Source organism: Epinephelus fuscoguttatus, linkage group LG14 (genome assembly GCF_011397635.1).
Source record: "Epinephelus fuscoguttatus linkage group LG14, E.fuscoguttatus.final_Chr_v1".
Classification (NCBI taxonomy): Eukaryota; Metazoa; Chordata; class Actinopteri; order Perciformes; family Serranidae; genus Epinephelus; species Epinephelus fuscoguttatus.
In genome coordinates this window covers 4276163-4290542 of record NC_064765.1, presented here as the reverse complement: position 1 = coordinate 4290542, position 14380 = coordinate 4276163, and the positions used below count along the sequence as shown (strand labels likewise).

General features: G+C 44.9%; 1 protein-coding gene across 1 annotated transcript in view; it reads left to right on the top strand.

Moving 5' to 3' along the window:
• The window catches only part of sptbn5 (spectrin, beta, non-erythrocytic 5), a 60594-nt gene that overhangs the window by 32638 nt on the left and 13576 nt on the right, over positions 1 to 14380 (top strand). Inside the window, exons 29-64 of the mRNA XM_049596068.1 lie at positions 151 to 321; positions 427 to 591; positions 1217 to 1306; positions 1563 to 1699; positions 1863 to 2049; positions 2179 to 2288; positions 2391 to 2481; positions 2564 to 2680; positions 2978 to 3135; positions 3867 to 3999; positions 5399 to 5544; positions 5798 to 5912; positions 6000 to 6110; positions 6308 to 6487; positions 6572 to 6775; positions 6847 to 6996; positions 7082 to 7186; positions 7357 to 7545; positions 7677 to 7832; positions 7935 to 8126; positions 8225 to 8320; positions 8770 to 8891; positions 8965 to 9079; positions 9172 to 9285; positions 10341 to 10462; positions 10545 to 10707; positions 10814 to 11002; positions 11105 to 11182; positions 11280 to 11452; positions 11547 to 11637; positions 11770 to 11916; positions 12175 to 12312; positions 12439 to 12606; positions 12701 to 12789; positions 13827 to 14013; positions 14205 to 14273. Of these exons, the coding sequence (XP_049452025.1) occupies positions 151 to 321; positions 427 to 591; positions 1217 to 1306; positions 1563 to 1699; positions 1863 to 2049; positions 2179 to 2288; positions 2391 to 2481; positions 2564 to 2680; positions 2978 to 3135; positions 3867 to 3999; positions 5399 to 5544; positions 5798 to 5912; positions 6000 to 6110; positions 6308 to 6487; positions 6572 to 6775; positions 6847 to 6996; positions 7082 to 7186; positions 7357 to 7545; positions 7677 to 7832; positions 7935 to 8126; positions 8225 to 8320; positions 8770 to 8891; positions 8965 to 9079; positions 9172 to 9285; positions 10341 to 10462; positions 10545 to 10707; positions 10814 to 11002; positions 11105 to 11182; positions 11280 to 11452; positions 11547 to 11637; positions 11770 to 11916; positions 12175 to 12312; positions 12439 to 12606; positions 12701 to 12789; positions 13827 to 14013; positions 14205 to 14273 (4968 nt within the window). The remainder of the gene's footprint in view (positions 1 to 150; positions 322 to 426; positions 592 to 1216; positions 1307 to 1562; positions 1700 to 1862; positions 2050 to 2178; positions 2289 to 2390; positions 2482 to 2563; positions 2681 to 2977; positions 3136 to 3866; positions 4000 to 5398; positions 5545 to 5797; positions 5913 to 5999; positions 6111 to 6307; positions 6488 to 6571; positions 6776 to 6846; positions 6997 to 7081; positions 7187 to 7356; positions 7546 to 7676; positions 7833 to 7934; positions 8127 to 8224; positions 8321 to 8769; positions 8892 to 8964; positions 9080 to 9171; positions 9286 to 10340; positions 10463 to 10544; positions 10708 to 10813; positions 11003 to 11104; positions 11183 to 11279; positions 11453 to 11546; positions 11638 to 11769; positions 11917 to 12174; positions 12313 to 12438; positions 12607 to 12700; positions 12790 to 13826; positions 14014 to 14204; positions 14274 to 14380) is intronic.

The following is a 14380-nucleotide window of genomic DNA, read 5'->3' as shown; positions in this document are numbered from 1 at the left end:
TAACTGGACCTCTTTGAATTTAATGGAAAACTCCTGTACTATTAAAGTCAAGAACATGACTAAACTTTAGGTGTGATTCCTGTAGGAGAACCCTCAGAATAATGTTGTATCTTCATGTTTTAATTCATTCGTCATTGATTGATTCTGCAGGAGTTCCAGAGAGACGCAGACGAGCTGCTGCTCTGGATGGACGAGAAGTTTAAGGTGGCGGAGGATGAGTCATATCGCGACCCCACCAACATCCTCCGAAAGCTGAAGAAACACGAAGCAGCTGAGAAGGAGATGCAGGCTAACCAGGTCTGGCTGGACAGACTGGTTCAGGTAAACTGCCGCTCACTGGTTCCCAGTCCAATGACATACGGCTCGTACAGTATTAAATACACCTGACCTGTCACACTGTGTTAAATCATGTGTGTATGTGTTCAGCTGGGGCAGGAGATGCTCACTGAAGAGCACTACAACAGTCAGAGCATCAGCAGGAAGTCGACTCAGCTGAGCAGCCGGTGGAGGAGACTTCAGGACAAGATGGCCGACAGAGGAGACAAACTGAGACAGGCAGGACAGCAGGAGCAGCTGATGGAGTTGCTGCAGGTAAAGAGGGATGAGAAACTGACGACTAAGGTCTCATTAATGCTCAACGTTAGATACAGAGGCACAGACGCAGCCTTCTGTCTGTACTCTGTGTTCATTTTGTCAGTATATGTGCACGTTTTCTGAAAGCTCACAGATATGGACAAAACAAAGCAGTGCCACTGAAGGTTGTAGAGGCAGTGTAGTGTAGTTCAAGCGAGATACAACTGTAGGAGATGACGAAGAAATTTAAGTGATGGCGAAACAGAATGAATCAACAATATTATATAGAGAATACAGGTAAGAGAATTCTCCATCTGCATGTTGGGGTGTATATAATGGCTGTACAGACCATCGCCGTCTATGACACTGCCTCCATTTAAAATACAATATTACTACCGTCCGCCGTCACCTAGTTTGTTGTTGTGTGAAGCGTTTGACTCGGCCCTCCAGCACCTTTATCGGCTTTATCTATGCCAACAGAAAGGATGCATGGAAGTTTGAGGGCAGTTACGTTTACAATTTTAAAACGGACGAATCTATTTTCACACGTAAGGGGAGTATAAATGAGCCTTAAACAGCTAAAGAAAAATGGGTTTTTAGTTATTTTATTTTGTGAAAATAAAAGTCATTTTTCTGTCCTCAGGATGCCAAGCTGAAGATCGAGGCCATCCAGTGGATGCTGAACAATGCTGCCAAAGGTCATGACCTCCGCTCCAGCCGACAGCTTTTGAAGGTATGAGAGAGGTATATGTAATCTATGTTGGTCCAGTTTTTAACTGGTCATAAAACTCAGGTTAACCATTTTTTAGATATATGTTTATTGCTTTTTTTAGAGCATAGAGGAAACATAGGAAAAGCGGTGGTGCTCATGGAAACACTACTGCTTCTGTCCACAGGGCAGCCAAAATCAACACAGCAAAGTTTCTTATGGTTTCATTAATCACATACAGTGGTTAATGTTGGAACTGAACATTGGTTGTGTTCTACAGGAGCATCAGCAGCTGGAGCAGGAGGCCAAGGAGCTGGCGGAGAAGATCAACTCCATCGTCAGCAGGGCCAAACACCTCGCCTCCAATCACTTCGACTCCCAGAGGATCCTCCAGGAGACCGACACTTACCTCAGTCTGTGAGTCAGACATTCATCGTCCCCTCAGGACGAACCTTACTGACCCTCCAACAGGTCAAACATTTAATTAATCTAGTTAAACACCAGCTGTATTTGAGCAGCCATTAATGGCTCAGTGGGACATGAAGCAGATGATACTGACTTTACGATGTTTGTGCTGCAGGTTCAAGTCTCTCCAGAGGCCTCTGGACCGGCGTCGAGCTCAGCTGGAGGCGTCAGTGCTGCTGTTTGAGTTTTATCACGACGTGGACCTGGAGCTCAGCTGGATCTCAGAGCACGTTCCCGCCTCTGGATCTACAGGATATGACAAGTCTCTGGCTGGAGCCATCAGCCTCATGCAGAAACACAAGGTACCCTTTGTTTATCTAAACAGCAGGATGAGATAATGATGGTGAAACAGAAACTGAAGGCTGATACGTGACACATACAGGTCCATTTTATAAATGACAGTAATAACTAAATCAGGATGTGTTCACCAGGAGTTGCAGGCGGAAGTGAATGCTCATCGAAAATACATGAACCACGTCCTGGAGAAGGGGCGGAGCCTGGGCAAATCCAGCAAATCAGATGGAGAGGATGTGCTCCTGAGGTGCTGTTGTGTTTCTCTTAAGGGTTGCTTTGCATTTCACTTCAATATTTCCTGTTCTCTTGATAAATAACTATGTGGTTGTGACTTTTTTTTTTTTTGCAGGTGCAGGCACCTGAGTGCAGAGTGGGAGGAGCTAGAGGAGGCTTGCAACAGGAGAGCAGCTCACCTGAGCAAGGCCATCACCAGAGAACAGGTGAGAGACATTTGAGTTGTTGTTTGGAAGCATTTTGAGCTCAAACAGTGCTGAATTTTCTCTGAATGTGAACCATCTCCAGCTGCTGTTGGACTGCTCAGAGCTGGAGTCCAGGCTAACAGAGACCCTCACCCTGGTGAACACCGACGACTACGGCAAAGACCAGCTAGCTACGCAGAGTCTCATCACCAAACACCAGGTACAACACAGTCTGAGAGGTTGGTGCTTAACCAAAACAATAGACGACCTCAGATCGTTCCCTGTGGAACTCCTTCTCAGTGCTGAACTGAACTCTGCACATACTAACAGGCATATTTACTTTGCATTTCTAGACTTGTCTCATTCGTCTTTGACATAGATTAAACCCCAGATTTAGAGCTTACTGTCCAAAAAATGACCATCTTTTTGTGAATATCATTTTTAAACTAAATGTATGATGGTAATATGTGAAACGTAGCAGCATGTGAGCAGCATCCTGATGATTTCCTGGCTATAGGTGTTGGAGGGCCAGCTGGAGGTGCTGGAGGTGGAGGTGGAAGAGTTGGGAGATCAGGTGGAGCAGGCGGTTCAGAACTGGAGTCTGGAGGTGCTCAGCAGACCCTACAGTCGCCTCAGCAGCCTGAACCAGCAGCTACAGCACCAGGCTGCTCTCAGGTAACTACAGACCCATAACACTGTTAGATTACAGTATAGTTTCATACTGCTTTAAGTTTGGCTTTTATCTACCCTATATTTCTTCTTCTTCTGTTTGATGCTTTGAGAATGTAATTAGAAAGTATAGTTTTGCCATGGGGTCAGGTACAATAGCTTTGGGATGCATCTTGAGCCCCTTTCAGCCTACATTTCTTTACATTGTAGTCAAACTGTCCACATTAATACTATGCTGAATCAGCTATCAGCAGCTCCTGCTTGCAGTTTACCAAAGGATATACGTGCAGCTCTCACTGGATTACTTTGATACTGAAGAAAACTTAAAATCATTGATTTTCAGGGAAGTTCTGCAGTTTTAAAAAGCATCTTTGTCCTATGATTTATGAGCAGATTTATGGATGTCTATTAGTGATAGATGTACAGGGTGATGATATCCTCAGACACTGTAAGTCACACTGAATCTAAAAATATGTATATCATGTTCGTGTGTTCAGATTAGACTGAGTCATGACGCTGAGACGAAGTGCAATTTTTGACGCAAACAACATCAATCAGGCTTTAAGTGTTTTAAAGCTCTTTAATCAGCTTGATGATCTGTGCGTCACTGCTGCAGCTCTGTGCTCACTGTGCTGGTGAGCAGTCAGCTCAGCGACCAGACTACAATGACTAACTTCCTGTTGTTTATAGAACACTTGAATGCGCCTGACGTTTACACCTCACATCTCTCCCTCCAGGGGTCAGAGGTTAAAGGAAGTACTCCATCTCCACGAGTTCAGACGAGAGTCATCAGAGCTGGAGGACTGGATGAACCAGCAGAGACAGACGGCAGAGTCTCAGGACCTGGGCAACGACTACCAACATGTTCAGGTTACATCTCATTAATGGGACCTTTAGATAGATCCGGCAGGCTGATCTTGCAGGTTTATCCTTATCTGTATATATTACATACATCATACATGGCACACCAGCTCAGTACGGCAGAGATTTGCGTCTCCATAACAACAGGGCGACCTGCTTGAAGGTGTATCTACCACTAATGATGGCTTGTTGCTAGTGATGACGTTTAAAAGCAGCGGACTGACTCAAAGCTTCCCTGGGAGTGTTTTTCCATCACACAGCAGGGCAGGTAGAAGTAGTTTAGGAGGTGTTGGAGATGAGCTATTTGCAGAGGTGCAGTAAGAGCCAGGTTAATATACACGTAAAACTGTTCCAAACATTGTAAAAGGGAAAAAAAAAACAAAAAAAGATTTGCCAATATATCACAGGCAAGTTTTTAATCCACAAAATATTATCTTATCTGTATCAACCTCAGAAACCTTGTATTGGTCAGGCTCCATTGTAAACTAACTATTAACATTAACATTTAAAGGACCATACTGATGTTAATGCATCGTCTAGACCATAAACTCATGATGATAATTATTAGGTAAATTAACTACCAGCACAGATTTTTATCATTAATTGTCAAAATAAATGCTGTTAAACTGTTTCCTCATGATTCCCAAAAAAATGAAGTCCTTTTCTACTCGAATCCAAAATTCAAATTTTGGTCGGGTGCGTATACGCCCTTCTAAAAACTTGTGACCTGAAGTAGTTTTCTGCAGAATGTCCTTGCTACCTATAACCTCACGCACTGCTGTGGACGCCACATTAGTGCTGCTCAGAAAGTCACAGAAAAACACAAATAAACTAAACAATTGGAGAGATGATAGACTCTCCATGTGCTGTAAGAAAAAAATTTCCATTTCTGTCAGCTGAGTCTGGCAGCTTTGAAGAGTGTGATATAACAGATGCAGTTCCTTGTCGAAAATGGCTGTCTGATGGCAAGTTAAAGTAGTAAAACAATCTAAATAGTGCGTACTGGTATTTATTTTTTTTAAGGATGGGCGTTGTTTTAGGAGGCTAAAATGTGCTTTGCTGCTGTCCCTGTACACAGCCACAAGACTCTTTTGACAGAAACAGTAATTTTACTGAGCAAAATACAAGTGGTCACTGGTCTGTTGAATCTCAGTGTGTCTTCACCTGGTTAAATAAAGGTTTGATAATAATAAAATAGCAACATAATCCACCTCCAAGCTCAGATCTTCAAAATGTACAGCTTTCCTCACTGATCAGAATGATCAGCTCTGTAACCTATGTCACTGCTTTTTGCTAACAGTTGTGTGGAAGTTTCCATTTGAAAAACAGAAAAGAACATAGATGGACCTGATAAAGCAACTGATAAAGGTCACTGTGATGTAGAGTGTGTGTGTTTGTGACATTTCAGTTGCTACGCGGGAAGTTTGAAGGTTTCATGAAGCAGCTGGAAGTCGGAGAGGAGAGACTGCAGAGCTGCAGCGAGCTGGCTGCTCGACTGATCCGCAACAAACATCCACAGAGCTCTGCAGTCAAGGAGACACTGCAGCAGCTCAGGTACACACACAGCTGTTCACTAAGACTGAGTCATCTTGTTAATAAGTCGGTCAGACCAGTCCAACACTAACGCAGATTAATTTAAAAAGAAAATTTACACCATTTCACCCAAATTACTTTGTGCCATTTTCAAAATGTTACTTGTGTAAAGAATTTTTTTACACAGAAAGGGCAGAAAGGAAGAAAAGGGCTTCACTGGTAGATGCAGTTTGTGTTTGACTTTGTTTTAATTCTTACATTTGTTTGTTTGCAGTGCATTCTGGGAAGATTTAAAGGACGTGGCTCGTGAGCGTCAGGATCAGCTGCAGAGAGCTGAGGAGTGTCACCACTTTTACCAGGACCTGACTGATGCACTGACACTCATCCAGGTACAGTATCTCTCTGTCATAAATCACATACATGCAGCCATCCGTACATTTTGAAGTCAAACCCTCTGAGTGTCTCTTTCTCTGTAGGAGCGACAGAAGAGCATCCCTGATGACGTGGCGAAGGATTTGCGAGGAGTGATGTCGCAGCTAAAGAAACATGATGCTCTGCTCCACGAGCTGGCTGTCACAGAGCAGCAGGTAGAGAGTAGACTCATAGAGAGAAGGCGGAGAGTATAGAGACAGAGCTTGTTTAAGTCCCGTCCCCAATGGAGGGGAAACCAATACATCGCTCTCCACTGACGTTGTAGTGTATGAAGTTGTCTCCTTGGTATTTACGCCTGCTGCAAACAACACAAAAATACCTAGAAGCTACTATATTTCTGCGTGTGTTGCAGTTGCAGGAGCAGCTGGACGCCGTTGACTCCATCCTGGACCTGTGCACACCTCAGTTGAAGCTCCGCCTGCAAGAAGTGCAGCAGGAAGTGGTGGAGCGATGGGAGGAGCTCCGACTCCGTGCAGAGAAGAGGGAGGAGGAGCTAAAGCTGGCATGCCAGAGATACCTGTTCCTGAACACGGTGAAGACAGACAGATAGATGATTAAACATTAATAATGCCGTCTTGTTTTTCAGATCTTACCTGTGTGTCTTTGTGCTCTGCAGGCGAAGGATTACTTCCTGTGGTGCAACCAGCTGATTGGCGTGATGGCTGTGGAGGAGAGCATCAGCGATGTAGCGACCGCCGACCTCCAGCTGGCCCAGCACCAGCAGCTGTGGGCCGAGATGGAGGCCAGACAGGAGACCTACCAACAGGCTCTGGACATGGGAGAGGAGCTGCAGGCGCAGGACAGGACCAACAGGAAGGAGGTGAGGTTTGAAATGACTGGGTGTTTTAGGTGCAGCATGGAGTCGGAGATGTTTAACTGCGTCTCCTGCAGGTGTTGGAGAAGCTGGGGGCTCTGCAAGAGGAGCGAGACAAACTGGAGGAGCAGTGGAAGCAGAAGCAGAGCTGGTTAGAGAGCGTTCACCTGGAGCAGGTCTTCTACAGAGATGCTCACAGCATGGACAAAACGTCCAGCTCACAGGAGGTGAGCTCAGTCTTTGTGTTTGTCCTCCAGAGGAAACGAGAAACATCATGTTCAGTGTCTGATCAGTGGTTTAATCTCCCCACAGATTCTGTTGCAGAACAGCACTCTGGGAAACACAGTGGATGAGACGGAGGGTTTGATCAAACGCCACGAAGCTTTTGAGAAGTTGCTTAGTTCGCAGGAGGACAAGGTCTGCATTAAAATAGAGTAATTTGTCATTGTAAAACACACTACATTCAACAGTCTGGCACATTGTCAGACAGTCCTGATAGATGCATTCGCAGCATGCTGATGGCCTGCTCCCTCATGTGCTGGCCCTTAACTGTTCATTTAAATCCTCCCTCCTTCTGTTTGTTGCAGCTGTCCTCTCTGAAGGAACTGGCCGAGCGGCTAAAGAAGCAGCTGAGCAGAGAGAAGAGCGGACGGGTCCAAACCAAACTCAAGGCCCTCCTGAAGCGACGTGATCGGATCAAGGAGCTGTCCGTCAAGCGCAGAGAGGAGCTGGAGCTCTCCAGGATGCTGTGCATCTTCAACCGAGACGTTGCTGAGGTATCCAACAATTCAGATTCAAATGATGACATTGTACATTTCTAAGAAGGTTCCTCCTGTTTTTCTTGTAAGACATGATGAGATATCCTGTCTGTCTGTTAGAAGTGATTACCTGTCTGTCTGTGTGTCAGGCTGAGGAGTGGGTGTCTGAGCGGATGCAGAAGATGGCGGAGGACGGTAAAGCCGACCTGAGCAACCTGCAGGCAAAGATGAAGCTTCTCCAGAAACATCAGGTGTTTGAGGCTGAGATCCTGGCTCACAGCGAGATCATCAGCTCTGTGCTGCAGGTGAGATGACATGTTCTCTTTGGAAGCATCTCTGACTTCATTGGCTTCAAACACCTCAAACCTCATGGTGCACATCGTCTTCTTGTTGTTCTGTGCCTCCAGGCTGGAGAGGAGCTGGTCTCCCTTCGACACCCGAGGTCTAAGGAGGTGAAGAGGAGTGCAGCCTCCCTGCAGCTCCACTGGGAGGAGCTGAAGAAGGCCCTGGCCACACGAGGGAAAGCTCTGGAAGATAACAGAGACTTCCTGGAGTTCCTGCAGAAAGTGGAAGAGGTGGAGGCCTGGATCAGACACAAGGTGAGGGACTGATGGACTGATGGAGGGATGCAGGGATGGATAGTGTTTCACTGTGTTTCCAGTGTGTAATGTCTACCTCTGACGTGTGTGTGTTTCAGGAGGTGATGATTAATGTTGGAGATGTTGGGAAGGATTATGAACACGGAGTTCAGTTGCTGAAGAAACTCAGCGAGTTCAGGGGAACTGGAGATGGGGTGAGAAAATGTTGCATCATTTAATTCACCCAGTGTGAATTTATTAGTTTACTGTGTGGATTTTCCCCAAAGTCAGTGCCTCTTGCTATCTGTAACACATACGTCCACAGTCCTTGACAAAGCAGTAGTATTTATTAGATCTTTCTGTTTTACTTCAAGGCACAAATCAGTGACTTGTGCTTTCATTTTCATTTAATACACTCAAAGTCTGAAACTTCAGACCTCTTTGTTTTGCTATGTAATATCACTGTTGAAATTTTGGATCTTTATTGACAGCATAATGCAGTAACAAAAATTAAAAAGGCAAATGACAGCAGGAGAGAAACAAGGAGGCTTCATATTAAGATATGACAGAATATCTTAATCAGACAGAGAGAATTAAAATGAAAGGCCTGTCATTCAGTATAGGATACTTAAATAAATATACTGAAGGTATATTTAATCTGTAGAATGTGACGGTGGACGACGCTCACATCACCGCCATCAACAGACTGGCAGCCAGACTGGAGAAGAGACAGAGTGCAGATGAACTGGTTACTGTTAGACAGCGGAGACAGCAGCTCAATGACAGGTAACACTCACCGTTATTCTCACCTGTGTGGATGGTTTTCTCAGTTAAATACTGAACATCTCGTCTCTTCCAGGTGGAGCAAGTTCCACGGAGATCTGAACAGTTACAAAAAGAAGCTGGAGGGAGCGCTGGTGATCCACGCCCTCATCAGAGAGCTGGAGGAGGTTAGAGACAGAGCCAACGAGAAGGTCAGTCATCTGATGCCGCCTTAAAACCCCATGGCAGATCCCCACTGAGACTAACACACAGGGTGACTTAATGTTGTCCTCTGTCTCTGCAGATGCTGCTGTTGCAGGGTCAGGACTGCGGAGTCGATGTGGACAGCGTGGAGAACCTGATCAGGCGGCATGAGGAAACAGAGCGAGAGGCCGGAGTCATCCAGGAGAGGTCAAAGGTCAGTTGGAGAGCTTGTTTCAACACCTGCAGGACTTTAAAGGAAACCTTGGAAAGATTTATAGACCTGCTTCAGTATTTGAAATAATATTCTGTCTATGTTTTTGGGAGACCTGAGAAAAGATGTGGCAGTGATCCAACCTGCTAGACAGAAGTGTTAAGTCATGCCTTAACGTGATTAATCTGGGTCTTGGTACATCTTTATGATGGCAGTGTGAGGGCTGTGATTCAGTGGGCTCTGGGTCCATGATTACACCAAGATTTCTGACTTATGTTTTGGCGCAATAATTAAATCACTGATTTGTTTAAAATACTTGCAGAGACACAGCCTATGTTACTGTAGTCACATGCTGAAATACAAATGTAAATTTGGGTTTCATCTGAATAATTATGATAGCTGATTTTATTGTTTTTGGACCTTTGGAAGCATGACAATGTTAAATTAAAGAGGACCAAGGACTGAGCCTTGTGGAACTCCACATGTAATGTTCGTCCTTTTACACGCATAGTTGTTAATTTGAGACAAAATGGTTCCTGGAGACAGGATTTAAACCACTTTAGGACTGTCCTCATAGCTGTCATAGTCATCGCTGCAAACTTGTTGCCATTTTGAATGATATTAAGCAACAGCTGTATAATGCAACCAGCTATTTTTGAGCTGAAAAAGCAATTTCTACACACAATATTGGAGTAGAAGTTAGAAAATTTCCTGAATCAGCATCATCAATCAAAAAGAATCCATATGATTATGTTTACAGTGGAAAAATATGTCTGAAATTGCATTAGCTCTGGCTGCTTTAACTACTTAAAGCGCTTATTTGACTGATGTGCTCACTGGCTCCTTTTAGATCTAGAAAAAGCACCTGGAAAACTAACTTCTAGTTATATCTTTTTCAAAACTTAAAGCAGGTAATTGGATATGTGCAGTGTGTAGAGGACTTTGTGTTGTCTTGTATAGTGGTGATAAAAACAGCAAAAAAAAGATGTGAAAAGGGTGTTGATGAAGTTCATGAAGTCTCTCAGTGAGTTTACTGTGCTCCATCTATTTTTACCCAGGCTCTGGAGGAGGAGGTCTCAGACCACCTGAAGGCTCGATCAGTGATGAGCGACAAGCTGAAAAATAAACAGAAGGAGGTCCAGAAAGCTCTGAAGACTCTGGACAAGGAGGTGAAACACAGGTGAGGTTTTCTTCATTCAGTGTGGCTGCACCCTGATAGTGTGAGTGATCAGATGAAGTCATGTGAGACTTGGATTGTTCAGGAAGGAGAAGCTGCAGGAGGCCCACCAGCTGCAGCTGTTCAAAGCCAACCAGCGCCTCCTGCTGGAGTGGAGCATCAAACAGAGCAGTGAGATGGCTGAGAAAGGTCTTCCCAAGACCAGGGCTGAGGCGGACCAGCTCATCGTGGAGCATCAGGACTGGAAGGTGAGAGTCGTCTTCAGAGTACCAGCTCAGTGTGGTGCTGTGGAATACTTTCACTGTACTTGGTTAATACAGTAAATAAAAATTAACCATGTAAATGTTTTTACAGACAGAGATCGATGCCCGTGTTGAGCGCGTCGACTCTGTGCGGGACTTCGGTCTGGGTCTGATCCGATCAGGTCACAGTTCGAAGGCAGAGATCCAGAAGGCCCTGAACCAGCTGGAGGAAGCCAAATCTGGACTGGACCGCGCCTGGCTGCACCGCAACACGACCCTGGAGCAGGCCCGAACTCTGCAGGTGATGATCTCATTGTGATACATTAGAAACTGCATTTCTGTTACACTGCATGATTTACTCTGCAGAGCTGTAATGATCTGACCTGTTGGTACCTTCCTGCAGGTCTTCCTGGCCTCTGTAGAGCAGTGTGAGAGCTGGTTCACCAACAAGGAGGCGTTTCTCTCCAACGAGGACCTGGGGGTAACAACCACCTCACTGATCACTGATTTAAAAAAAAAAAAAACAAACAAACTGAGCATCAACGTTTACTTCTTCTTCTTCTCTGGTGTCGGTGCAGAGCTCGGTGATGGAGGTGGAGACTCTGCAGAGGAAGCAGGCTCAGTTTGAGGAGGCTCTGGAGGCTCAAGTGGGGCAGCTGGACCAGGTGGAGAAACTGGGCCAGAAGATGATCCAACAGAAACATTACGACTCCGACAACATCAGAGCCAGGAGCAAAGCGCTCGCCGCCAGGTGATGAGAAGCACCAACCTCATCAGATCTCAGTTTGTTGTCTATAAAATACTTATTTATTTCTCTTATATCATGGCTGTGTGTCTGTGTGTAGGCGGAGCCAGCTGCAGCAGCAGAGCAGATCTCGTCACAAAGCTCTGGATCAGTCACTGAAGCTGCAGCAGTTCTTGTCCAGCAGCTACCAGGTACTGGACTCTACTGGACTCTATCTTCTCTACTGTATCTGTTTCCCATCCTGCTTCTAAATCTGTTCCCTTTTATCTGCTGAACTCTGGTGTGTTTGTTTATCCTGTGTTAAATGTGTGTGTGTTTTCCAGGTGTGTGTGTGGCTGAACGAGCGTAACGCCGTGGCCCTGGATGAGAGCTGGAGGGAACCAACCAACCTTCAGGCCAAACTGCTGAAACATCAGAGCTTTGAGGCCGAGATCCTCGCTAACCGCTACAGAGTGGACACACTCACCAAGGTCTGTGTGTGTGTGAAACTCTTTTAATGTGAGCTGTAATTACAACATTTCCATTTTCCTTAAACATACAGATCACTAAATTATATCTGATCATAATCTTAACTATGAAATAATAAACTAACAATGGAAACATCAGTAAACGGTGACACTTTTGCTACTTTCTACTTTCACTCTGCTACAATTTAGAGGCAGATGTTGTACTTACTCTACATTTATCTACATTCCCACCTCTGATGTGTGTCTGATGTCTCTGTGCAGGAAGCGGAGAAATTGCTGTCTGAGTCTCGATCGGCTGAAGTGAAGGTTCGACCTCGACTCAGAGAGCTGATGGACAGCTGGGACGCTCTGATCCACAACTGTAAGGAGAAGAAAACCAGACTGCAGGAGGCCTACCAGGTTTGTTTAATCCTGTTGTAGTCTGCAGGCTGCGCTGTAGTCAGTCTTTAGAAACAGAAACATGTCAGCAGGTGAAACTGAATCAGTGAAGTTGTGTTTAAACACTTGAATGTGTGTTGTGTTCAGGCGCTGCAGTTCCAGCGTTCATTGGACGACATGGAGCAGTGTGTGGGCTCAGTGGAGAGCGAACTGACCAATGAGGACTGTGGAAGCGACCTGCCGTCTGTCAACAGGCTGCTGAAAGCTCTGCAGGGCCTGGAGGAGGAGGTGGACGGACACAGAGACAGAATCCAGGTACACAACGTCCGCTTCCTGTTTTAGACCAGCTGATGTGTGCGTCTGAGCGATGACACAGTGCAGTTCATATAACTGCTGTTTAATCTAACAGGCTCTGGTGGAAACAGCAAAGATCTTCCAATCTCAGGGAAACTTCCTGGCTGAGGAGATCCAGACCAGAGTGGCGCACACCATCAACAGGTCTGGATTTGATATTTGATCTGATAGCGAATTTATTTTCTGTAGCTGTTGAAGTAATGTAGCTCCTATATGTGTCTGTGTGTGACGTTTTATTAGCCATCATGTGCGTTTCTCTATTTTCTCCTCATCTTCTGTCTCTCCCTACGTGCATGCTAGCTAGCTGGAATTATGTTTGAATAGAGTTTGAATCTGACATGTTTGAATAAGAGAAAAATAATGTTCTGACGTTGTAATTTAACATTTAAGATCATGAATCCCAAAGTTCACATACCTGTCCTAAGTCCAACTAAATTTTGCTGCATTTTGGAAAAAGATTGAGAAATGTTCATTTATTTTTTATGTTGTGAATAGTCATGGAAATTTTATCAAGGGTCCTTGAAAAGTCATGGAAAAGTTTTGAAATTTTATCCACAAAAATGTTATATACTGTTGGGTAGTTAAATCTACAGCTATGCATCATACTTTTTATGACATCATATGTTAACATATTTTGCTATGTTAGCTAGCTAGCAATTTGTCCACATTAGCAAACAAGATACCTTTTCAAATGTTTTTGGACCAAATGGATCAAATCTCAGTCATTCGAGAAAAACAAGTCATCTTGTGGAGGATTTGACACTCAAAAAAATGCATCCACTGAGTTACAGGCATCTCTTTCCCAACGTGAGTCAATGGGACAAAGTTTTTTGGGCTCAGTAACATCATCTGACGATGTAACTCCAGTTTTGGTCGCTACAAAAGTTGACTTCAAAGCGTGGCGCACCCCTTGGGGTTGCAGTTTGCAGACCCGCTTCCTTTTTCAGCTTTAATTTACTGTATTGACTGTAGCTGTGTGCACATAGTTTTTCTGTGCAGTTACAACGTTTCAGCTGCGCTCACTTTTAGTTTGACCTCCAAATAAAGACAGACTGACAAATATGACGGACATAAACAATGAAAATAAGACCTTAGTGGTGGCAAAGTTAATGATACTTTAACATTTCACATTATGCTTGGCGGTGTTGGTAACAGCTGTGTGATGCCCTCCGCTCCGTCAGGTACAACAGTCTGTCGGAGCCCCTGCAGAGTAGGAGGGAAACCCTGGAGGCCTGGCAGGTTCTGTTCCAGTTCTACAGAGACGTGGAGGAGGAGGTGGCCTGGCTGAGCGACAGACTGCCCTCCATCACTGCTAAAGACTGGGGGAGCTCTGTGAGCAGCGGCCAGCAGCTGCTCCACAAACACCAGGTACTCACACACACAGTGCTGCAGCAGGGAAACATAAAAACATGACACTTACACAGTCGTTTATGTTGACAATAATGAGTATTAAAGGAGCAGTGTGTGGATTTAGTGGCATCTAGTGGTGAGGATTGCACATTGCAACCTGCTGAAACTTCTCCTGTGTGTGTTTTTCTAAAGTGTTTTTTGCTTTTCAGGCTGTGATGCAGGAGATCTCAAGCCGCGCCCCACTGATCCAGGCAGTGCAGGAGGCGGGGCAGAGTCTGGTGAGGCGCCATCTCTAATTTTTTTCATAGCTTTATTTATTGAAATTTATAGGACATGCATGAATCAGCTGTTAAGTTTCAATGCCCATGTCTGGACAAGTAAATTC